Raw genomic sequence first — 26,788 nt, 5'->3', positions numbered from 1 at the left:
ATTCTCACATTTCTGTCTTAGCAACTGGGAGCATGGTAATACTATTCATTGGGACAGATGCACAAAGGTGGGGCATGAAGGACTTGGAAAACTCGCACTTCCTGATTTCAAATCTTACAAAGCTACAGTAATCAAAACATTGTGGTTTCGGGGGAAGAAAACATAGACGAAAAGCTTCATGAAATTGGATTGGGCAGTGATTTCTTGGACATGATACTGAAGGCATGGACCACACAAAAAAAAATATTGCCCTTCATAAAAATCAAAAATTTCTGTACCTCAAAAGACAGTATCAAAAGATTAAAAACTCAACCTACAGATAGAACAAAAATATTTTCAAATCATTTATCTCATAAGGGATTAATATCCAGAATATACAGAGCTCCTAAAACTCCATGAAGAAATAATTTAATTAAAAATGGAGAAAGGACTTAACCACTTTTCCAAAGAAGATATACAAATTGTCAAAAGCATATGAAAAGACACTTAACATCACTCATCGTCAGGGAAACGCAAACCCAAACCACAATGAGACAGCACCTCGCATCCATTAGGACGGCCATTAGCAACCGCAAACAGCAAGTGTAGGGAGAGGACAGGCAGAAAATGACAGCGTGCAAACCCTTGGGGGGGATGTAAAAGGATGCAGCCGCTATGGAAAACAGCATGACAGCGCCTCAAAAAAAAAAATTAAAAAGGAATTACCATATAATGCGAAAATTCCACTTCTGGGTATATACCAAAGTGTTCTGAAAGCAGGGACTCAAAGATATATTCTCATGCCCATGTTCATGGCAGCGTTATTCATAACAGCCAGTAAATGGAAGGAACCCAAGTGTCTATCTACAGATGAGGTAGTAAGCAAGGTGTGGTATTCTCATCCAATGACATATTTTCAGCCTTAAAATGGAAGGAAATTCTGACACATGCACACCATGGATGAACCCTGAAGACATTATGTTAAGTGAAATACGACAGTCACACAAGCAGACAAATACTGTAGGATTCCACTTATATGAGGTACCTGGAGAGGGCAAGGTCATAGAGACAGGAAATAGAAGGGTAGGGCGTTGTTGGGGGATGGGGTTGTTTAATGGCTAGAGAGTTTCGCAAGATGAAGAGAGTTCTAGCGATTGGTTGCATAGCAATGTAAATGTACTTAATACTACTGAACTGTATACTTAACATGATTAAAATGGTAAATTTTATGTTATGTGTATTTTACCACAATTAAAAATAAATCACTACTACAACGTTCTGGAATTAGATGGGTGTAATGGTTGCACAACCTTGTGAACACACTACAAAGCCATAGAATTGCACGCTTTAAATGGGTAACTTACATGGTGTGTGAATCGTATCTCAATAATGCCATTTAAAAAAAATAAATAAATCACTACTGATTTTAAGATGACTGTAACACAAATGTATCTGAAACCCGGGAGGGAACTAATTGTAATTCAAGCACACAAGTCCACATAAAAATTTTTTTCAAAGCCCCTCCGTCTCCTTTGGCATCCTGAAGGACAAGCAGATGCTCTACTCAGCTGTATGAAAAAGAGGTAACAATGACGTCACAGGAAAGTTTCCCAAATGTTAGAATTTTTACCACAACCTCACGTTTTATTCCCTCTGTCATAGACTGAATGTTTAATGCCTCCCAAAATTCATAGGTGGAGCCCTAACCCAAATATGATGATATTTAGAGGCAGGGCCTTGAGAGATAATTAAATTTAGGTGAGGGCATGAATGGGGGGGCCCCATGATGGGATTAGCATCCACCTAAGATGAGGAAGCCACCAGAGCTCACTCACTCTCCATCACAGGAGGATACAGCAAGACGACAGCTGTCTGCAACACTGGAAGAGAGCCCTCATCAGGGAACTGAAGTGGCCTTCACCTTCCTCTTGGACTTCCCAGTCTCCAGAACCATGAGAAATGTGTGTCTGTTGTTGAAGTCACCAGTTTATGGTATTGTCTAATGGCAGCCACACCCAGTCTGAGACTCTTCCAGACCAAAGTCCCAACCTGCGATGGCAGCTCTCTGACCACCCCTAGACGGTACTCAGACTGTACCTCCAGCACTGTGTCTATGCCATCCAGGACCTCCAGGTCGTTCTCCAGCAAGAAGCCCTTGTCTCAGTCATAAACACCTTTTGAACAAGTTCAGGGCAATATATTCTGGGCTTCACCCTTCTAATTCTTAATTCCTATATTACTGCCACAAAACACTACCAGACAGAACTCTTTGCTATTTGGACATATTCTTAAAAGTAAACATTAGTTTAACATCCAACATGATAATGGCACATTAGACTTGTGTCCTATACAGAATTTAATGGAGTGTCTCAGTTTCAAATATGTGATGAACCTTATACTCGAAATGGCTCGAATTCATCAGTCAAGAGACACTTTTATTTTGTTTAATACACTCTTTCCAGTTTCAATGACCAGTCCACATGAATTTCCACAAAACTTATGGCGTTCTCCTAGGAAAACTAGCACAATGTTTATTCCAGAAGACCTTCCATCTCTGACTGACTGATCGAGCTTTTGCTAATCTGCTTGTCCAGTTCATTATATTTATTTATTATGTGGTAAGTATTAGGTTCTATGTTTCCTGAAAGGAAACTGCTGGAAGAACACAGCCCTGCTAAGGACAGGGAAGAGGAGGCCTATCCAGTAACCATGGAAGTGATGGAAACTCGGGCAGGACTGAGCTGATTCTGCCCCTCTCCCCTGTTTTCAGGAGAATGAGGGGAGGCAGCAGCCTGGCTAGAGGACAGGGAAGTGACAGAGAGATCTAGAGATTCCTCTCCAACTTGGGTTTCAGCAGAATGCACTAGAATGAGGGCATCTGTGAAGCTCAAGAGGAAGAACCCAAACCAGGTCAGTCCCAGCGCAGGTCCAGCCCGGTCCCCCAGGAAGGTCAGACATCACCCTCCAGAAAGGTGTCACCTGCCCATCCTTTATAAAGGCAAAGGATTCAGCACATTCCTACGGTTATTGTGTGCAGTGTCCACCTCGAATGATGGAAAAACAAATATTCAAATGTTCAAATTTCATGTGAATAAGAAAACAGAGAGTTCATAAGAGCTTTCAAAGAAATGTACCTTGTTCCATTCGCTTATGATTCGTAATATAATGCAATAATCATTCCCTTTTTTCAAGGGTGCATTATAATATTTCCCATAATACAGCCTGTCTCCAACAGATATCTCCATGGTCTCCTTTGGAACAGCTCCGGCCAGTAGTTCTGCAGCCACGTATCCATTGGCATCAGAAGCATTGCTAAAGAACGAGGCAGCCCCTTCAGAATCACAGGAAAACGTGCTTTGGAGAGCCAGGGGAACCACTAACACCTGATAGGAACTGGAAGGAAAAAGAAAATGTCTATCAGACTCTTGCATGTGGGACTCATGCATTCACTTACTCATATTTATTGAGTGGCTACAATGCGATGAGCACTTTTCTAAGCACTGGAGATACAACACTGGACCAAAAAAAAAAAAAAGCCCTTGCCCACGTGGGATTTAGTCTGACAGCTCCAGCAGTCAAGGAACTCCAGTTTTAAACCTACAGTGTTATTGCCAGATGACCGGGGGAGGGACGTCTTTGAGTTCTGGCTGCTGGTGCCAAGGACATCCTCTTTAGCTGAGAGAAGTTGTCGCACACGTCGCTGTCTGCCCTGGGCATGCATGCATGCCATAATGTTGGTCTCATCGGTGGTTTTCAGGTGGGCAAATAAAGCCCAGCTGTGGAAAGGGTTTAGCAGTCACATGGAGGCTGGCTGCCCACCAGAGTTACTGTACTAAGCCTGCAGAAAGGCTCCAGGAGATCACATGGTAGCCTAACATGGAACTCATGTGATTAACATTCCCCGCAGTTCACAGAGCGATACTGAAGTTCATGTGAGATCAATGAGAAGCAAAGGAGTGCAGGGTCACCACAGGTTAATCCATTCTGACGACATTCTGAAATAGCCAGAAGGGCAAAATGTCACATGTATATTGTGAAACTGTTCCCTAACTGTGGACACAGACACACATTGGCAATCGGGTGTCATTTTGTCATGTGTTTTCTTATTTACCCCACCAAACAGAAAACCTGTCAGCAAGAGGAAGCCGAAGAATAAAATTTCACTTTTATCTAGCATGAACCAGGCCTTCCTTTTAATCACCATCTACTCAGGACACAGCTCCTGCCTCTGGTACAGTCATCGTTTGAACATCTGCTTTCTCAATCGGGCTTGATAGCAGGAATCTGAGTGATTCACTCCCATACCTTTGCAAGTCCTCACACAGGCCTTTGGCTGTGACCGACTCCCCACTAATGTTTCCTGAGTTAAAATTTCAGCAAAGAGGAGAAATACAAGGTAGGATGAGGGGGATTTCCAAAGTTCATTCGGCCACATAATTCTGTTTTACCAGCAAACAGACCCTTCCTGTTCCTCATACCTAATGTTTGCTAAAGGCGCACGAGTCGCTGGGTTAGGCACAGGGAACCCTCCCCCGCAGCGTGTGTTGGCCTCGGAAAGTCTCCATTCTGAGCATCATAGGTGTCCTTGGGGCCCTGTTTTCCACAAAGTCTGGGTTCACTTTCCGCAAAGGTTTTCTAGGAAAGGGACAAAGTAAAGCCTGCAGGACAACGAGTTGTCACTGCCATCACCAGTAAACATTTACTAAGCACCCACTGCCTACAAGGGATGACCTATAACCCCATACTTTCCTGGGGACTCAGAGATGTCCCTATGATTCATGGCTGTGGGGAAGAAAGTAAATGTTGCCGCAGCTCCGTCCTGTCCATGAGAATATCTTCCAACCCCTCTCATCTTTTCAGGTACGTGGTGGTGTTCAAGTGCAAAGCCAAAGCTCACCTGAACTATTTGACTCTATATGTCACTCACGAAAGGCACTATTCACTCAGCAGAAAGCAGTCTCCCCAGTTAGTGTGATAATCACCTGAGCTGTTGGATAATTATACAGATTTCCAGCCTCCATCCCAGACCCACTGAATCCAAATCTCCCAGAGTGAACTCTGAGATTTTGTTTTGCTGATAAAGCAGCCCAGGTGATTCCTGTCATCTCGCAAGTGTGGGAGACACCATCATTGAGAGAGCCCAGGAACAGGCCCTCATCCACCCAAGTTCACCAAGCGAAGGACAAAAGCCTTGGTCCAGAGCCCCTGCTTCACCGAGTGCCCCAGGCCACTGCCCTTTATCAATAATGCACAAAGCAGACTCATGCCTGCCTCACACACTGGCCACGCAGCTACCCCCAGTTCAAATCAGATACAGTAGACAGGCCGAGGAAACCACCCCACCTGCCTGCTGGTAATTAGCCCTGATGATGTTTTAGAGAAGCAGTCCCGGCTGTTGGAAACATGGATGTTCTAGAAGGACTTTTCCCCTCTTTCTCACCACCAGCCTTGAATGACTCACAGATCTCCACTTCCTGTTTTGGAGGCTCAGGTCTGCATAAGCCCCAAGGGCTGACTGTCATTTGGCTTTTCTTTTTGCCTTAGGTCATTATTTGGCCCAAGTACCATGTGTGCTCTTGCAAATCCTCTCAGGAAGTGATATCACAACTTCTGTTCTCTTTATAGCGATAGAATCGCAATGCATTCCAGGCACTTAGGAGTCAAGACACAACAATTTAGGCAATATCCATTCCTGGAAAGGCCTTTGTGAATTTACTGAACTTAAATTAATGGAAAGACCAAGAAACCCCCCCCAAAAAACCCTAAGTTTCATTATAAACGGACACACAGACAATATCTTCAGATGTTCTTTATACAACATCTCACACGCGGTTCTACCTTGACTGCACTGAAGGGTCGTCAGACTGATGGGGTAAAGAGAAATGAGGCAACAGCAGTTAGCCAAAGGTGGCAAGGTCACTGTTACCTCCTTGACTTACTCCAGTCAGCAAGCTGCTCACCCCTACAGGCAAACCTCTCTAAAAAAGGGAATAATTCTGCTTTTGTAATTCCATCATGACCCTTGTAAATAAAGTGCTTAATTGAACACGGCGTCATCCCCCAAACTACTACCCCCCATCCTGCTATCCTGCTACTGTCTGGGATCCCAGAAGCAGTGGTTAACGATGTGGGATTTTGCCCATAACTCAATATGTGAATGAAGTAGGAGAATTATCCAAATGGCCATTTCAGAAGCCACCTGTCTGTAAACAAAGGAAAATGTACTCTGTTCTGGGGAAATGGGATGATGCTCCGGACCCACCGTCACTACCAGATACACGTGGAGACGGGAGCGTGAAGGATAACGTCTGGCACGTCACAGACGCCAATGAGCAAAGACCAGGATTTGAGTTCTAGAGCTAAAGCCGCCCAAATGCTGGTCTCTGGTCCTTTAGAAGTCTCTCCCCTTGTTCAGAAAGGTGCTGGTTGAAATTAAGGGTTGTGTCTGTGCCCAACTATTCAAGTGCTACCACCCAAAGATTCCAAAACACTCCACGAGGATTCTTGGGCAACCGTGGAAAAGGGGTGGCTACTGACCTGATAGGCCCATTGCTCTCCTTGGCCTTCCTCAATTTCAGGCGTGGGAGGGGCCCTCCATGTACAGTGAAAAAATCAACTTCCGGAAGGGGAGGCTCTGAAAACATGGAAAAGGAGAAAAGAGCATGATAGGATAAGTAAAAGCACAAAGAAGGTGATCCTTGTGGGGCCATCAAAAGGAAAGTTTTAATGTAAGAAGTGATGAGCATATTCTGATACACAGTACAGGTCTTAAAAACATGATGTTGAGTGAAATAAGCCAGATGCAAAAGGAGAAATACTGTATGATTCCACTTTTATGAAATATCTATAATAGGCAAATTCATAGACACCTAAATAGGTTGGAGGTTGCCAAGGATTGAGGGGCTGGGTAGGGGATGTGGAATTATTGCTTAATGGATGGCAGAGATTCTGTTTGGGGTGGTAAAAACATCTTAGAAATAGATAATGGTGATAACACTGTAAATGTACTTAATGCCAATAGGTCATGTGCTGAAAAATAGTTGAAATGGTGCCTTTTCAAAAAATACATTTTATTAAAGATGCTATTACAGTTGTCCCAAATTTTCCCCTTTGCCCTCCTCCACCCAGTGCCCACATTCCCGCCAGCAATCCTCTCCCCCTTAGTTCATGTCCATGGGTCATGCATATATAAGTTCTTTGGTGTCTCCATTTCCTATACTGTTCTTAACATCCCCCTGTCTATTTTGTACCTACCAATTTGTACTTCTTAATCCTGCACCTTTTTCCCCATTCTCCCCATTCCCCTTCCCAGCTGATAACCATCCACATGATCTCCAATTCTGTGTTTCTGTTCCTATTCTGCTTGTTTGCTTAGTTTGTTTTTTTAAATTCAGTTGTTGATAGTTGTGAATTTGTTGCCATTTTCATATTCATAGTTTTGATCTTCTTCTTTTTCATTTAGAATGCCCGTTAGCATTTCATATAATAATGGCTTGGTGATGATGAACTCCTTTAGTTTTACCTTATCTGGGAAACACTTTACCTGCTCTTCAATTCTAAATGGTAGCTTTGCTGGATACAGTAATCTATGCTTTACTTCTTGCCAGTCCCTTTTAGCCTGCAAAGTTTCTTTTGAGAAATCAGCTGACAGTCTTATGGCAACTACTTTGTAGATAATGCTCTGCTTTTCTCTTGTTGCTTTTAAGATCTCTTTTTCCTTTGGCGTTTTCATGATGATATGAATTGGTGTGGTCCTCTTTGGGTCCATCTTGTTTGGGAATCTCTTCGTTTCCTGGACTTGAATGTCTATTTCCTTCATCAAATTAGGGACGTTTTCTTTCATTATTTTTTCAAATAAGTTTTCCATTTCTTGCTCTTCCTCTTATCCTTGTAGCATCCCTATGATCTGGATGTTGGCATATTTGGAGATGTCCCAGATTCTTCTTATACTATTCTTTTTTTTTTTTTAATTCTTGTTTCTTTTTTCTGTTCTGGTTGAATGTTTAATTCTTTCTCGTGTTCCAAATCATTGATTTCAATGCTGGCTTCCTTCTCTTCACTGTTGGTTCTCTGTAGATTTTTCTTTATTTCACTTAGTATAAACTTTATTTCTTTCTTTATGTTGTTGCCATGCTCAGTGAGTTCTTTGAGCATCCTGATCGCCAGTGTTTTGAACTCTGCATCTGATAGGTTGGCTATCTGTTTCATTTAGTTCTTTTTCTTGGGTTTTCTGTTCTTTCATTTGGGGCATATTTTTGTTTCATCAGTTTGGTAGCCTCCCTGTGTTTGTTTCTGTGTATTAGGTACAGCTGCTTTGACTCGCTGTAAAATTGTCTTGGGCAGAGCCTTACGTAATTGCCCAAGTGGGGCAACCTGCTTCACAGAGCTTTGTGGCACTGTGCACACTAGTCAAGACGGGGCATAAGGAGACATGCTTCACCTCATTGCACAATCACAAAAAGGAATTACAACTAAATCTCAAAACAGGTAATGCCCAGAACTGTCAGAAAATTGAACTGTATGAAGTCTGACAACCAAGGATATAAAGAAGCCACATTCATGCGGATAGGTAGGAGGAGTGGAGATGCAGAGACAGGGCAGAGAGGCAGGGGGTTGTGTTGTGGTGCAGAGAGGCAGCGGTAGCAGTAGAACAGGCATGGGTGGTCCCACATTCCCACGTGGTGGCTAAAAATCAGGAGGGATACCTTGGGAGCAAGTGATCCAAGTCCTGATTTTTATCCATCACACATGAATGTGGGACTGCCTGTTCTACCCCCTCTCCACACCACTCCTCTCTGCACTCCTCTCTGCACCTGTCTACCTCTCTGAGAGTCTGCCCCTCCTTCCCATCTGGATGAAAGTGGCCTCTTTAAATCCTTGGTTGCCAGATGTCCACGCAGCTCAATTTTCTGATGAACCGGGGCAATACTAGTTTTGTAGTCTAGTAATTTTTGCTGTAGTTGTGCAAGGAGGCAAAGTGTGTTTACCTATACCTCCATCTGGACCAGAAGACTCCAAAATGGTGCATTTGATGTTACATACATTTTACCAGAATAAAAGAAGTGACACCCCAGCACTGATAGGGGGTGGATACTGGGGGTATTATCATTTACTTGGTGGATAGGTACCTATGTGGTGTGGAAGACCAGTCAGCACATTAGATTTCTAGATCCTTATAATCGCACAGCTCTCTGTCCTTTTGCTTCCTGCAGCAATCAGATTCCCCAAATAGCTTTTCCACTGGTAAAAGATTATACAATTTGTCTGACACCGGCATTTAACTTCTAACTGGAAGCTATATTCATTCACCAGCTGCCATTCTACCTTGTGAGTAACACACCTTAGATGTCTTGAGCACTAACCAAATGTACTAGATGTGTAACCTTTCTTGAAATAGTAAAGCATAACATGCTGAAAATACTGTGTATTTTCTTCCATGTTCAATATTAAAATGGCTGCACAAAAATCCACCAATTGTGATCTTTTAAATACATGCTGATATGACAGCTATCACAATACAATCCAACAAACTTGTTTCCAATGAAGTTAGAAACGGTTAAGTGTTACTAGAGCCATCTTATGGGGAAAAAATACAAATGAACTTTTTGGCCAACACAATACATGCGAACGCCTCTCAGCCTCTTGGCCAAGACCAAGTGTAGAAATACAGGTCCGGAGCTTAGGAGCACACTGTGGGTTGATGTGCAGTCGGTCACCAGGAGAAGAGGCTATGGTCACTGGGGGACCACGTAAAATGCCTCTGAGAAAAGCTGAGGGCCCGGAGCAAACCACCGAGCACTGCGGGTGTCTAAGACAACGAGGGAGAGGAAGAGCCCCCCATAGCTTTTGTTAAACAGCACTAAATCTGGAATTTCTTCCAAAGTCACCCAGGTATAGTCGCACAGATTATGTATTAAACCTATGGGACTGGCAGGGACCCCAGGAGGACCTGGAACGTCCCTTGCTTACGGTCAAGGCCTCACACAAAGGTGCTGAAGGTCTCTGCCATTTCCAACAGGTGTGCACAAAGAGTCCGGAAGGACACATCTGAGTAGGAGCGACACCAGGGTCCTGCGGTGAGGATGGAGAGAGGGGAAGGGGGTTTGAAAAGCCCCTACCCCGTGCCCAACAGGAATGTGCTCCTTCCACTCTGAGTACTGCTGCCCCCGACCCTCCATGCTGTCGCTGAAATGCCCTTTCCTTTGTGGTGTTTTGTTCGTTTTGTTGTCACAGTAAAGTGGTTTTCATCATGTGTTCCCTGTTTTCTGCCCAGAGGAAGATTAACTGCTCACCCTTTCTGTCTGTGTACGCTCCTCGGGCCCTTTCAAAAGTATTCCTCTGTTGAATCTCTTCTCCGAGATTAACAACTCTAACTCCACCTACAATCTCTTGGTTAACCTCCTAAAACCACTCCGTTTCTCCACACCCTCGATGGCAGCAGAAGAAAGTGGTCACCCAGCCCAGCGAGGGTGGCCTGCTGCCCCCGCAGGAAGCCACCCCCTGCTTGGTGGCTCTGTCCTGGAGGAGCTGCCCTTTCTCTTGGGTTTTCCATGTGCCACTGCCGGCCAGTTGATCCAGTCACCATGTGACTTCTACACCATTTTCTGCTCCGCCTGCTCAAGGGCTTCCCTACCTTAGATTTTAAACACTCTACTTTACCCCTCTAAGGTAAAGCATGAACTTCATTAGGCTCATCTTAGCCACATGTCAAAGTTAAATAACTTTAACTGCTGTATTTCCCAAGGTCTTCTTTCCCGTCCCCCCAACTGCTGTCCTTGGCAGATCTCTTCCACCTTCCCTTCGCCTCATTGGCTGATTAAAAACAAATCGGACTCAAGGCAAGAAGTAGGCCATGTCAGGAGAGTGTAGTTCGTTCATCCTGGGTATGTAAGATAAGGAAGACCCAGGAGGGAGACCCTCATTATCATTCTTGGGTGCTGACAACATCCATCCTCTCCTGGAAGCAAATGACAAAGGAAGATATGGGGACTGTCATGTGAGAAAACTTTGAAGAGTGTAAAGAAAAATAAAGGAAGGAGAACTTGTCCTAAAAATATTCAATGTATTATAAAATTACAACAATTGAGATTTCAGTCAAGATGGAGGCACAGGTAAACATGCCTTGCCTCTGTGCACAACAATAGCAAAAAGTACAAGTAGACTACAAAACAAGTATCACCCAGAATTTCTATTTGAGCCATGTGGAAGTCTGACAACCAAGGATTTAAAGAAGCCACATTCATCCAGGTGAGCGGGAGGGGTGGAAACGCAGGGAGGTAGAGAGGCACAGAGAAGCGTGGAGACAATCTTATGTGGTGGATAAAAATCAGGAGGGAGACCTCAGGAGTGAGGGATCCTGGACCCAGACCACACCAGCCAGTCCAGCGTTCCAGCACCAGAAGATAAGCCCCATAACTTCTGGCTATAAAAACCAGTGTGGGTTGGGGCAGTGGGAGAAACTGAGAGGTTCTCAAGAGACGCCTATTAAAGGGCCCGCAACAGATTCAGGACTCACACACACCAACCCCCTCTAAACTTCAGCACCAGGGCAACAGGTGGAAGGGCACCAGTGGCATATGAGGAGAAAGTAAAGTGCAAGTGCCAGGAGACAGCTTCCTCCTGTGCAAAACCCCAGAGGCCAGGCAGTGGCACTGTCCCCTCTGAGAGCCCTCCCCTGCATAGAGCAACAGACCAGTGACCTGGGTTGTCCCATCCTGGAGATTACCTAAGGCTCTGCCCCATATAATTTAACAGGGGTGCTTTTCTACAATAGGCCATGCTACTAAGACAGGGAGTCAAAGCAGCTCTACCTAATACACAAAAACAAACACAGGGAGGCTGCCAAGTTGAGGAGATAAATAAATATGGCCTAAATGAAAGAACAGAACAAAACTCCAGAAAAAGAACTAAACAAAATGGAGATAAGCAACTTCTCAGATGCACAGTTCAAAACACTGGTTATCAGGATGCTTCAGACACTCATTGGGTGCTTCAGTAGCATAAAAAGACCCAGGCAGAAATGAAGGTTGCATTAAGTGAAATAAAGAAAAATATACAGGTGACCAACACTGGAGGGAATGAAGTTGAGAATCAAACCAACAATTTGGAACACAGGAAGGAAAAAGCATTCAATCAGAACAGCTGGAAGAAAAAAAGAATTATTAAAAAAAAAAACCCGAGGCTAGGCTTAGGAACCTTTGGGACATCTTTAAACATACCAACATTGGAATCATAGGGGTGCCACAAGGAGAAGAGGAAGAGCAAGAAATTGGAAATCTATATGAAAAAATAATGAAAGAAAACTTCCCTAATTTGGTGAAGGAAACAGACATACAAGTCCGGGAAGCCCAGAGTGTCCCGCACAAAATGGACCCAAAGAGGACCACACCCATACACATCCTAATTAAAATGCTAAAGGTTAAAGATAAAGAGAGAATCTTAAAAGCAGCAAGAGAAAAGAGAGTCACCTACAAAGGAGTTCCCATAAGACTGTCAGCTGATCTCAAAAGAAACTGCATGCTAGAAGGGACTGGCAAGAAGTATTCAAAGTGGTGAAAAGCAAGGACCTACACCTAGATTACTGTATTACTGTAGATTACTGCAAAGCTACCATTTAGAATGAAAGGGTAGATAAAGTGCTTCCCACACAGGGTAAAACTAACGGATTTCATCATCACCAAGTCATTATTATATGAAATGCTATGGAGCATTATATATGAAAAAGTAGATCAGAACTATGAATATGAAATTGGCAATAAATTCACAATGATCAATAACTGAATCCAAATAACAAACCAAGCAAACAAGCAGAACAGGAATAGAATCATAGACATGGAGATCATGTGGAGAGTTACCAGCTGAGTGGGAGGAAGGGGAAAACAAGGGGGAAGGTGCAGGGATTAAGGACAGATTGGTAGTTACAAAATAGACAGAGGGGTGTTAAGAGTATAGGTAATGGAATAGCCAAAGAACATGCATGAACATCAACTATGGGAGGCACTGCTGGAGGGAATGTGTATAGCAGGTAGAGGGAGGCAAAGGGGAAAACTGAGACAACTATAACAGCATAATCAATTAAAGATACTTTAAAAATTACAGTAATTGAAAGAGGAAGGTATAAGCACAGGAAAGGCAAAGGTAGGAAAGATGCTAGAACAATCTAGAAAGTGTCCCAAACAACTGGAAACTTGTTTTAAAAAATAGAAAGAGACCCAAATAAATAAATGGAAACATTGTATTTGACATGAATAGTCTTCCCAGAGGTGACTGATCATTTTGGGGGACAGGGGCTATTACCAAGTAAATATAGCCTTATATTGTACATCTGAACAAAGTTAAACACGAAAAACAAATCTATTAAGAAGCATTAGAAAATAAAAATTAAGTTGATTTTAGGGTGGCGAAGGCTTTTCTTGGCATGATCAGAGGCAGAAACCATAAAAGAATCAATAAAATTGATTACATCAAATTTTAAAATGTCTAAATGTCAAAAAGGATATTAAAAAGAAAATTAAAGCGTGAATACACTGTGGGTTGTGATAGGTAGAAAAAAAGATCCGTATCATTATGTAGGCAAACTATTAACATGAGTCAGAGAAAAGAGGCAATGTAAATGCGAATGTGTTGAAAATTCCTCTAAAATCCACCAAAAGGAACTAAAAGAACCAAAAAACAGAAGAAAAATGTATTTGCACCAAAACCAAACAGGAGTCCCAATTTTATCCTATAAACTGCAAGTAAATGCAAGGAATTAATACACTTAAATAAATACACCATGATGGCTCTTTTCTAACCCTGGGTACCATTCCCAGCAGATCCTGCCACCACTCAAGGCCGGATCAATTGAAGTTGATGACAGTAGGGAAAAACAGTAGCTCACACTGTAAGTCATCAGCTATCACAAGACTGGCTACAGCTCCCCCATCGATAAAGTTAAGAGACTTGGCCTCCCAGGAAGAAGGGACCATCTTCTTTTCATCTTTATATCTCCTTCAGCACTTAGCCTGGCTCTTTGTCCATAAACAGTCAATAAACATTCGATGAATTAAATTAAGTTGCGCTAGGCCCCTCCCCGTCTCCACCACCACACACAAACCCTGGTTCTGGGTTTCTAGAAGTTTCCATCAGTCAGATTTAGTTTCGTGTTAAGACATTCAGAGGGAAGATTCCATGCATTTTTCTTCTGGGAAATCAGTTCTGTCATTTTCCAAGGCCAAATCCCATCCGTGCCCCACATCGCTAGTAAAACTCAAAAGTTCACAAGTTTTCAGAAACAAAGCCACATCTTCGCAACCAGATACACCCCTTCGCAACGAATACTCTTCTGACATAAACAAACTTTCCAGCCCTGGCCAGGTTGCTTAGTGGTTAGAGCACTGTCCTGATATGCCAAAGTTTGAAGGTTCAGTCCCCACCCAGGGCACATATAAGAAGCAACCAATGAGTGAATAAATAAACGTAACAACAAATGGATGTTCTTCTCTCCCTCTCTCTCTCTTTCTATCTTCCCCTAATTCCTCCCTGTCCCCTTTCTTTGTCTTTCTGGAAATCAAAATCAATCAATAAGAAAAACTTTTAAAAAGAAGTTAGAACCGGCTACTGGACGGATTTCCATCCCCTGCCGCTCTCACAAGCACCCTCTTCCATTTTCCCAGCAGCACTTGCCTCTGCCCTTCGACATTCCCAGAACTCCCCTTGGAAGTCAGCAACAGTGCGTTCAAAGGGCTCGTTTACACCCACTTCCATCAGTAAGATTTAGTTTACTGTGAGACACTGAGAGGGAAAATTCATTCACTTTCCTTCTGGGAAATTAGTAGATGCATTTTCCAGCCCAAATTCCTTGCCTAACATTTCTGGTAAAATTCAGAAGTTCACGATTTAACTCAAATAAAGCTACCTCTTAAGCAGCCAGCCAGGTGCACCTCTTCACGCCAACATATAGGGTTCCCTTTTTTCCTCTTCTATCAAAGGGAAGGGGTTTTTCACTTTACCCTTTCATGAGGTCTTAACTTGAATTTTTATACTTTTTTTAAAACCGCAAATTCTTTACAGTAAAGTAAGATTTGGAAAATATGCTGTCTTGAACTCAACGAATTTAAGCAGCTCAACAGTGCTCCCTGGTGGCCACGAGCACAAACAGACTGCTTGAGCTACAAAAAAAGGTAGAAACCGTCTCACCAAGATGAAACTCTCTTCCCCCAACTCAAAAAGTATTAAATGCTCATTTGAATCAGCAGTTCAAACCATCCAAACACGACGAAGACCAGAGAGTAAGAGACTGCATAGCTATTCATTTCAGTAAGTCACATGGGAAGGAATGCCCTAAAACTTACACATCACTTTTCTTCCCAGCCCCCAACATGTGGTGAATTTTCTTGAGGGTGGTAGCTCTAAAACTCTCCTTAACCAGCCATGCATGTCCTCACGACCAACACCATGCACGGGCCGGTGCTAGGCTGGCCCTAATCTTCACTCACCACAAAAATACTTCGATGCTGTGCTGTGTTAGCACTGCCCTTGCGTGTCGGGGATTCAAAGCAGGTCACAGACTAAAATCTCTGCTGTACAGATCTCCTACGTTGGTAGGGGAGGAAGAAGGTAAACATGTACATTTTAAAAAACAGTTTCTGAAAACACATTCTATGAAGAAATTCAAGCAGGGTAGATGGATAGAGAGGGATGGGGTGGAAATGGGGAGGTGAGTTACAAAAGGACGGGCAGGAGGCCTCTCCAAGGTTATAGCATTTTAGCGGAGACCTGAGTGATTATAATGTAAAGAAACCATGTATAGAAAGTATCCATGAGCAGAAAGCAGCTTTGGATTTTATACTGTACTAACAAACTCATTGGACAGTTTCGAGCTATCCAATGACATGTTCTCATACACATTTTTAAAAGATTGCTCTGACTCTGGTGAAATTTAAGACTAGGGGGCGCGGGGAGGTGATAGGCAACTATGAAAGCAGAAAGGCCGGTTAGAAGGCTACTGCAGAGTCCAAGCAAGAGGTTGCTGGCTTGGATTACTTTGCTAGTGGTGAAGGCAAAAGTGAGGAGAACTGGTTGGATCCAGAACACATTTAGGAAACCAGCCAATGGGGCTTGTTGATGAATTAGAAATCACTGGGAGGGACAGAATCAACCATGACTCCTTTGGCCCGAGCAGTTGGTGAGTAAGAATGACAACGACCAAGACAGGTCACTGGATGGGAGAGGAAAGAAGTGAGAAACCAAAAGCTCTGTCGGATTTGCCTATTAGATGCTCTATAGAATGTGTTTAGGAGAGGAGTGGGAATACGAGCCTGGAACTCAGAGGACAGATAGGGACTAAGATGCATATTTGGGAATACTCAGTGTATGCTAATATTTATAACCATAAGACTGGTAGAGACCGCCTAGGCAGAAGGAATTGCTAATGAAGAAAAAGGAAGAGAAGAGGCTGGGGGGTTGTAGAACCAGGGGTTGGGGGTAAAGGGTGGAGCACCCATCAAAGAAGATGGAGGTATTTTCTTCCTTCTGGTGACTTTGGGTGACACTGGTCTTCCCTTAATTTTTTAAAATGTAACGTTAGGTTGTTTAGTTGGCATTTTTCTGGCTTCTCAAGAGTCCTGTGATGATTCAAACTTCCCTCTATTATTGCTTTTGCTGCATCCCGGAAGCTCTCTCTTATCAAATTGTCATTCTCATTTGTCTCTATGCATCTTTTGAGTTCTCCTTTTATTTTTTTCTTTGACCCAGTCATTCTTTAGTGACATATTGCTTATTCTCCACATATTTGCGTTCTTTCCTGCTTTCTTTTTGCATTTGACTCCCAATTTCAAAGCATTGTGGTCGGAGGATGTGCTTGGTGTGATTTCCGTCTTCTTGAATTTGGTGAGTCTAGTTTCATGTTCCAGCACATATGATCTACCCTTGAGAATGTTCCCTGTGCACTGGAGAAGGATGTGTAACCTGGTGTTCTGGGATGAGAAGGTCTGTAAGTGCCGATCATGTCCATTTGGTCTAATGTGTCACTGAAGGCTGGTATTTCCTTATTAATCTTCTGTTTAGATGAACTAGCCACAGCTGTCAATGGGATTTCAGTCACCTACTACAACTGTGTCTTTGCCAGTTGCTCCTTTTAGTTAAGTAGTTGCTTTGTGTAGTTTGATGCTCCCTGAGTGCATACACATTGACGAGTGTTACGTCTTCCTGATGATTTGTCACCTTTATCATTATGAAATGTCCATCTTTGTCCCTTGTTGGTTTTTAATCTTGAAATCTATTTTTTTGGATGTGAGTGCAGCTGTACTCACTTTTCTCTGGATGCCATCTGCTTAGAGAATTGTTTTCTACCCTTTCACTTTAAGTCCGTATTTGTCTTTGCAGCTAAGATGTGTCTCTGGAAAGCAGCATATGGTTGGGTTTTGTTTTTTGATCCAACCTGCTACTCAGTGCCTAACAGATGACTAGATAAAGAAGATGTAGTATATATATGCACAACAGAATACTTACTAAGTCATAGAAAAGATGAAATACTGCCAGTTACAATAATATGGATGGATCGTAAAAGTATCGTGCTTAGCGAAATAAGTCAGATAGAAAAAATCAAGAACTATTCATATTTGGGATATAAAACTGAAAGCTACAAGTGAACAAACAAGGCAGACAAACAAACAAACAAAATCTCTTAGACACAGACAACAGTATAGTGGTTAGCCCAGGGCAAGGGGGGTGGGAGGGAGGGAGTGAAGGGCAAGTGGGGTCAAACAGATGGTGACAGAAGGAGTTTTGACTCTGGGTGGTAAACACACAATGCGATATACACATGATGTGTTACAGAATTGTCCACTTGAAACCTACATACCCTGTTAACCAGTGTCACCCCAATACATGTAATAATTTTTTTTAAGTAGATGGAGCCAGCAAAGAAGATTGTGAAGGAACAGCCAGACAGGTAGGAGGAACCAAAAGCCAAGATAAAAGGTATTCTAAGGAGGGAAATGTCAGATGCTGTAGAAAAAAAAAGGGGGGGGGGATAAGAATGAAATTGGCCAGTGGATTCTACAAGACGGAGATCCCTTCAGTGAAGCAATGAAGGCAAACACTTCCAAATTGGAGCCATTTAAAGGGAGAACAGGAGGCAAGGATGCAGAACCTGCACAACGGACATTTCTCCCTGTGAAGCGGGGCTGAGAGAAGACAAAGGAGCTGGGGAAAATAAGGGGTCAAAGGAAGTGTGTTTATTTTTCTTTGCTCTCATTTACCAGGGAGATATTACAACATTTTTGTGCAGTGTCGAGACTAATTCTATACTGGAAAGAAGCGATGATTAAGGGAGAAGGGATGGGATCCTATGCTCCAGGGCGAGCAAGGAGACCAAATGCACAGTTCCGCATGCAGGACGCGAAGGGAGGCTTGGGAGTGCCGAGTCCTCACCTGAGCACTCCTAATTTACTTCCTGGTGAAACAGAAAAGAAGAAGCTAATGTTCTGCGTGTCAGCTCAGAGTATGTGGGAGGAAGGGTAGCACAGATTTGAGAGAGACAAGAAAATGAGTGGAAAGGGAATCTGCTAGGGACCGCAGTGAGACTGCCAAGTGTTTTTCCCTGAGATAAAACTAGTTTTTTTAATCCTCACCTGAGGATATGGTCATTAATATTAGACAGAGATGGAGAGAGAAAGAGCGAGACATCCGTGCAGGAAACAATCATCCACCAGTTGCCTCCCAAATTCCCCCCAACTGGGGGTCAAACCTGCAACCCAGATATGTGCCCTGAATGGGGATAGAATCTACGACCTTTTGGTATACCCTACAGGTGTCAAACACAGGCCTGTGGGCTGAATCCGGCCCTCCACCTTGTTTTATCCGGCCTGGCACCTTGTTTCTACCCGGCAGCGCTGAGATCCTTGCCCCTTGTTAAGGACTAGTTACATTTACACAGTCCTAAAACTACATTCAGCCCTTTGAAGGCAACCACAAGGCTGACGTGGCCCCTGATGAAAATGAGTTTGTTGCCCCTGGTGTACAGGATGATGGTCCAACCAACTGAGCCACCCACCCAGGGCTGAGAAGACTATTCTTAAGGCACTTGTAACAGAATCACAAATATGTTGCTGAGAAAGAAACAGTAGTAGGAAAAAATTCTTTTTAAGTATGAAATATTTTAAATATTTCAAATATCCAGAAGGAATTCAACCAACATTCATGTACACACTGCCCAAGATGTAACCAATGATAACATTTGGTTTCGGGTACCTTGGTAAGAAATAAAACAGTCGCCATGGCAGGCCCCTTCCCATCCCGCTCCAATTCCATGGCCTTCTTCCTCTCTCTTAAACTTCATTATCTAATGATAAAAAGGAATAGTGTTCCCCTTCCTCCAGCTCCATGATGACTTTGTTCATCCAAGGGCCTTTATCTGAGACTTACCTGTTATCTGGGTTGTCAGAGAGATGACCACGGGACGTGCAGAAGACAACGCCTGGATGCTGACGCTGTAGTTGGTACCCGGACGCAGGTCCAAGCACATCTCCGGAGCCTGGCTCCTGGTAGTGACATTAAAGGTGATTTCGTGGGCAAATTCCTTCTGATACCACCTCTGGCCCTGAATGTGGAGCTGAAACACAGAAAAGTTCACGGGGTGAACTATTAGCTTGACAGACTTGGAATGCCTAGATCCTTACCTTCCTCATGACCTCTCTTGCTATTGACTCTAAAGTGCCTTCAGAAAGTGAAATACAGCCCTGACTGATGTGGCTCAGTGGATTGAGCACTGGCCTGAAAACCGAAATGTCACTGGTTTGATTCCCAGTCAGGGCACATGCCTGGGTTGAGGACGTGTGAGAGGCAACCACATATTGATATTTCTCTCCTTCTCTCCTTCCCTTCCCCTCTAAAAACAAATAAATAAAATCTTTTAAAAAAGAAAAAAGAACATGGGCTTTGGCGGTCAGACTGACATACACTCTAACCCCTGCCCGACTACATCATTAGCTGGGTGACCTTGAGCAAGTTAGTTAAAAAAAAAAAAGTGAAATACAACAGTAAGTAGAGATTAGAGTTATAATAATAGCCTGTACATTATAGTCATAATATTATCAGTATGATAAATATAGTTTTATATCAAAATGCACAAAAGATTGAGGACCCAAATTCTGGCAACATGCAGGCCCAATGTGAAAATCTATTGGCAAAATTTTAGGAGCAAGGCCAAAGGACAGTTTCCTAGGAAAAAAAAATAAGAATCTGAACTAAGGCTTCTCCAAAGCAGGACATGGATTAGAATGCTCTATTCTAAGCTGGTCTGGTGAAACCCAGACAGGGTTTTCCCCCTCTGCCCGCCCCCTTCTGACCTTCCTTACACCTTCCCGGAACATCCCAGTGCCTGGGCCGGCAGACACGCACTTTTCTCTGCTTAATCCCTTCTAATAACAGCTCAGCCCATGGGATTTCCCTTTCTTACTCACAACCAAGTCTAGCTCCAAAAGTTCCCCTAGACTCTCCAGACAATATGTTGAGACCCTTGTCGGGGACATTGGTGTGGAGAGACACAGGCCAAAGCCTTTGGTTCCCTCCGCAGATCCCATGGGGACATCAGTTCTGCACCGGGCCACGTGCACCAAAAACCCTCTCCTGGCCTTCTCGTCAGTCCCCAAGGTCTCTGTTGTCAAAAATGCAGCAGAAGTGCCCCTTTGATTGTTTCTGGCTATACCTGTCACTGTGACCCTTCTATGGATAATGGCAGCTATATAAGTTGATTTTTAGGTATGTTGACATTTTTTAAACCTCCTGAACAACCAACACCCATGAATAAAGAAGCTGTCAGCAACTCACTAAATACATTTCCTCTGTACCAGCTATCTTCATATTTCTCCATCGCAAGCAGGTCTCATTAAATACTGAAATGTTACTGATGGTCTGTTTCGCTGCAGGGAGAAAAGAATGAGAAATCAATTGGCATCCAATACAAATCTACCATCTTTTCACTGAAAGTTTTCCAAGGGTAAGCATTTACCTGGGGTGATGGCGGCAGTATTTTAATTTTCAAGTCAGCGGTGGTAGCACCGCTCCTACTTCTATCGTTATGTAAACTCAGTCCTAATTGAAGATTTAGGGTTACAAGATGCCTAACTGGAGGATCCCTCTTAAGAATTATTTAAGTCTATGTATTCACCGCAAACTCCTTTGGTTTACTAAGTTAATCCCTTTGGTTTACTTAAAGTCAAGATGGCAACTCACCGTACCTGCCTTGGGCAATGTCACTTACACGAATAAGCATCAGTCTGAAATTCTGAGCTGAGGGAAAGAAACATTTTGGCACAAAGTTGAGAATCGCTCCATGCGGGACTGAGTGCTCCTGTCTCAGGCAGTCAGGCTATTCGTGATGGAAAGCGGGAAGGGTTACCTCTCAGTCTGCACTTCCTCATCTCTTATGACCAGAACCTCTGCTCCATTTCATGGTAATCAATCTAAAAGTTATTTCAGATCTGGTACGGTGTTATGTAGAGACACACCCCCCACACACACACACATCCCACACACACATACACAAGGTTTGTACAATAAAGCCTACTTCGAACCTCTGATATCAGAGGTTACTGCCTTCCACAATTATCTCCACCCCTAAACTGGAAATAATAGGACAGACTTGCTAAGAAGTTTCATAGGAACAGTGATGATTACTAAGTGAGACAGAACTTGAACAGCATGAAGGGAAAGAAGGGAGGGGGGAAGGAGAGGGGAGGGAGGGGGAAGGAGAGGGGAGGGGGAAGGAGAGGGGAGGGGAGGGGAGGGGAGGGAGGGGAGGGGAGGGGAGGGGAGGGGAGGGGAGGGGAGGGGAGGGAGGGGAGGGGAGGGGAGGGGAGGGGAGGGGAGGGGAAAGATCAATTCATGGGAGCCAAGCCAGGCCTGACAGGTTCCTACGGAGGAAGCCAAATTGGGTGACGTGAGTCCTTATGGACTGGGCAGCTCTGCCCAAATAAAACTTGTTCCGCAGGTTACGTGCTCTATTCTAAATGTTGTTAAGATAAAGTAAGAAAGCACGGATGATTCAGGATAACCTGACCTCACCCCTGGGTATAGATGGTTTTGGAGATAAGGGGCAGTGGAGCAAGAACCCCCACAATGATGAAACTCAACGAAAAGGAAGTAACTCCGATACTATTCAAATAGCTCCAGACCTTTTCGTAGAAGAAGGTGAAGTTTCCCAGTTCATTCAGTATGACGAGATACCCACATGCCCAAAGTGTAAAAGGATGGCAGGACCAATCATTAAACACACTGGGCTAGACTCACTTATCAAATACAAGAAATCCAAAATAAAATACAAGCCAACAGAAGCCAGCAGTACATTCGAACAACAGTACATTGTGATCAAGGAGCTTTATCCCAGGAATACAGAGATGACTGTTATTGGGAAAGCTATTCATAGAGTGAAAGAGAAAAACCACGTGGCTCTTTTTATCATTACAATGACTAGTACATTAATATACATTCTTGACTGAAAATCTTAGTAAACTAGGATTCGATTTCATAGAAACGCCTTAATTTAAAAGAGTGTTTATTAGAAACCACTAGGCTTATAAAACATACTCCATAAAACAATGAAACAATTTCTGGTGAAGTTAAGAACAATACAAGGATGCATGGTCTCAGAGCTATTACTTAGCATTAGTCAGAGGACTTTAGACAATCAGAAAGGGGTAAGAAAAAAAAAGAGCTATAAATACCAGTAAGAAAGAGACCAAATGATACAACTGCCAGTAAGTCTAGGAGAATCAACTGAAAAACAAATGTGAAATTGCTTGAAGATAGAAAAACAGATACAAATAATAGGAGTTTGGCGAGCTGCACCCAAACACAAGAACATAGAAAAACTCATAGTTTTCTGTGTAGCTGCAAGAACAAGTATGGTGAGCTGAATAATGTGTCCCCACACCCAGGCGTCCTCATCCTGGCATCCTAGCCCCTGGCATCTGTGACCAGGCCACGTCACAGGACAAAGGACTTTGTAAATGTGATTAAGAAAGGAGATGATCTGGATTAGCCAGATGAGCCCAAGGTAGTACAAGCATCCTCGTCAGAGGAAGACAATCAGGGTTGGAGACTGAAGGGACAAAAGCAGAGGCTAAACTGATGAGCTTGAAAGAGAACAGGACCACCCAGCCCAAGAATGCCCCCAGGCTCTAGAAGCTGCAAAGAGCAAAGAAACAGATTCTCTCCTCAAGCCCCCAGAATGAACATAGCCTGCTGACATCTTGCCTTTAACCCAGTGAAACTGATTCAGACTTCTGGCCTTCAATATTAGAAAATAGTATATTCATCTTGTTTTAAGCCGGTAAATTTGCAGTTAATTGTCATACCAGTCACCAAAAAGCAACACACCAAATAAAGGACAATAGAAAAATTAAATGACCCATATTCAGAAGAGAGGACACCATGAACAAACTTCCAATACCTAGAAATAAATCTAACTTGAAATGTCCAAGACTGACATTAAGATTTAAAAACAATTTTTTTCCCTGAAGGACATAAAAAAAACTATAAAGAGAGAAATGCCACAACCATAAATGGGAAGACTCATAAGTGAAAAGACATCAATTCTCCACGAATCAATCTACAAATGCAATGCCTTATACTTCCAATGGCAGTGTGGCCTTCTTGGAATGTTGTAAGTTCACACATCTATTCTTTGGATGCACAGGAAGGGGAAATAAAATAACATGAAACCAATGTGGTCATCAGAACTGGAAGACAAAGAATACTACAAACTTTACATTACTCTTTAAGGAAAAAATAAATAAATGCCAAATGCCAGCAAAGCTCTCTTTCAATCTACCACATCTCATTCTATAGAGGGAGGGGAGTTCTAGAAGACACATGTAAAAGAGAAGAGAGAAATCAAAGGACCCCTGAGTGAGCTGGAAATCTTATTCCCAGAAAGAGAAATTCTACCTTAACTGTGAAAGCACCGAAAAAAGAGACCTGGTATAGCAGAGGGCCGATGACAGGCAAAGAAAGAAAAGCCTGTGGGACTCCAGGAGCATGAGGAAGGCACTGGCTCTGGGAGAGAGAAGTGAAAGGACCACTCAGGAGACTGAGTGGTTACAGGAAGAAGAAGTTGGGGGGGGGGGGATGCAAGATCCCACAAAGCAAAAGAGGACGCCAAATAGGAGGAGAATATACAAATTCATCCCGCCCTCACCAAAAAAGCAATAAACATATTCTTTAAAGGACCTGCACTTCATTCAAGGACAGAAGAGGGCACTCTTAACCCAGAAATCTAATTGATCTTCCTAAATTACCAACTCTGTGGAATGAATAGACATTAGAAAGAGAATATATATATATATATATATATATATATATATATATATATATATATATATAAAATCAAAGCATTTCAGCTTGTGAAAAACTCCACACTGTTAAAAAAAATAAACCCACATACTAGGAAAAATGTGTAACTCACTAAATTGAAATAAATATCCCCAAACAAGCATTGGGGATATGAAGAAAACACCTTGAGTGAGGAATTCAAAAACTAAGAACAGAAATGGACAAAAAGTGGGGAAGAAAAGAAACAAAAGTGATTGAATTCAGGAAAGAAACAAAAGGAAAAGACTAATTAATATCAGAAATAAAGTCGAAATGCCACAGTGCCCAAAGTAGGACGGATTAGAAGGAAATTCTAGTAAGAGGCACTAGAGAAATGCAGGAAGAACAAAACAGAAGGACTTAAAATGAGAGTAAACACAGGCAAAAAAATATTTTAAAGTGCTTGAAATGGGACACAAAGATCCAACGTGTGTATAATTAAAGTCTCTAAAAAAGAAAAACATTGAAACAGGTAACATTTAAAATTGTAATCCAAAATAACTTTACAAAAATTAGAAATACAAATGCGGAAAGGGCCTACAAGATAACTGAGAAAGCTCATCTAGAACAATCAATTCAAGTAAAACTATTAGACTTTAAAGATAAAGAAAAATCCTCAGCATCTTCACTCAAGTAAATAAATAAGATCCAAAAGAGAAAAGGGGGGGGGGCTGCATCAGACTTCTCAAAAGCTAAATAAAAAGCGAGGTAATAATAGAACTGAATTTTAAGGAAACTCCAGTCAAGCAAGTGTGAACCAAGATTTTATATCCAGCCACGCTATCTCCCATGTTGAGGCCAGAGGGAAGTGTGAGACATGTAAGAACTCAGGGAACGTTGTGCTCTTGAGGAGCCTCCCAGCAGGTGAGGTCCATCCAAGGGGCAACTAAGGGAACTTCAGCAAAAACACTGATGGCGACTATCTGATATATTCTATTGTAGGCTTAAGACAAAAAGGTAAGACAAGGTAGAAGAAAAAATACAAATGGTCTGTGTTCTGATAAAGTAAAAAATAAGGCAACTCAAAACTGGGAGGAGAGAGGATGGGACAAGAGGCCAATCTGACTGTTATACAGTAACAGTCAAATGGAAGGTAAAGTACACCACTAAAAGCTGACAAACCAGATGGTGAAAAGTTATATAAGAAAACAGCCCTGGCTGGTGTAGCTCAGTGGATTGAACACGGGCTTGTGAAGCAAGGGGTCACCAGTTCGATTCCCAGTCAGGGCACATGCCTGGGTTGCAGGCCAGGTGCCCAGTAGGGGACACATGAGAGGCAACCACGCATTGATGTTTCTCTCCCACTCTTTCTCCTTCCCTCTCCCTCTCTAGAAACAAACAAACAAACAAACAAATAAATAAATAAATATGAAAGCAGAAATTACTGATGCGGAGCAGGAGTCAGCAAATTTTTCCTACAGTGGGTCAGTTAGTAAATATTTTAGGCTTTCTGGGCCACCCTGCTCATCCACAACTGCTCAGCTCTGCCTTTGTAGCACAAAGGTAGCCACAGACCTATTAGGTAATATGTAAATGAATGACTAATATGTAAATGAATGACTAATATGTAAATGAATGACGAGACTGTGCTTCAATAAAACTTTATTAGAAAACCAGGCGATAGGGCAGATTTGGCTTGCAGGCCATAGTTTGCTAATTCCTGATGTAGAAGAGAAAAAAGAATGGTGTATCTAATTAATTAAACAAAATCTTGGTTTTTTAAAAATACAGAAAAATAGATAAACTGCTAATAACCTAATTTAGAAAAAAGGAAGAAAATACAAAGGGAGAAACAATCACTGAAACAAGAAAAATTCAAAAAGTTAAATGACACTACTATGTAGATCCCATGCACATCATCTCAAACACATGGGTGAAATGGGTAATTTCTAATATAGCTTGCCCAAATTGACCCCATTGTCTACATGAACTGTAATAATAAAAGAAATCTTCCAAATAATGAAGGAAACCTTCCAAATTCTTTTTATGAAGCAAGGAAAATACAAATGCCTAAACCTGAGAAAGGCAGTACAAAGAAAGAGAGAAAACTATAAACGAACATCACTTATGAACACTGGAGCATAAATACTCTAAAGAAAATATTAGGGAACAGACTCCAAACCATGACAAAACACAGGATGGCCAGGCAGGATTTAGTTCTGGAAGCGAGAGACTCAGGCAGGGAAGGCAGAAGAATGAGACAACAAGGGAGAGAACTTTGAAATTATATCAAATTAAAAAGTTACAAGAGAATAAAATTTAAAAACAATACCTTGTAATTAGCTTTTTTTAATGTCTCATTGATGGATGGTTAAGACTAAGAAGTAAGTCATCTTTTCTCCCATTTCAGCCTGGGAAATAGCCGCCTTGGAGCCTCTCCGTCTGTGTACCTGAGACCCTTGGGGGGGGGGGGCGGATTCTACAGCAGGGATTAGTCTTGGGTTGAAGTAGATAA

General features: G+C 42.6%; 1 protein-coding gene across 9 annotated transcripts in view; it reads right to left on the bottom strand.

Moving 5' to 3' along the window:
• SUSD1 (sushi domain containing 1) overlaps positions 1–26,788 on the bottom strand; it is a 175,239-nt gene that overhangs the window by 81,749 nt on the left and 66,702 nt on the right. For all 9 annotated transcript variants that reach the window (XM_053656378.1, XM_037152682.2, XM_037152687.2 and 6 more), the window contains exons 11-14: positions 20,791–20,882; positions 19,387–19,573; positions 6,517–6,613; positions 3,114–3,372 (exon numbers count right to left, since the gene is read on the bottom strand). In XM_053656378.1, coding sequence (XP_053512353.1) covers positions 3,114–3,372; positions 6,517–6,613; positions 19,387–19,573; positions 20,791–20,882 — 635 coding nt within the window. The remainder of the gene's footprint in view (positions 1–3,113; positions 3,373–6,516; positions 6,614–19,386; positions 19,574–20,790; positions 20,883–26,788) is intronic.

Source organism: Artibeus jamaicensis, unplaced genomic scaffold, assembly GCF_021234435.1.
Source record: "Artibeus jamaicensis isolate MK-2021 breed Jamaican fruit bat unplaced genomic scaffold, CSHL_Jam_final scaffold_1964, whole genome shotgun sequence".
NCBI classification, from domain to species: Eukaryota; Metazoa; Chordata; class Mammalia; order Chiroptera; family Phyllostomidae; genus Artibeus; species Artibeus jamaicensis.
This window is presented reverse-complemented; position numbering and strand designations above follow the sequence as displayed.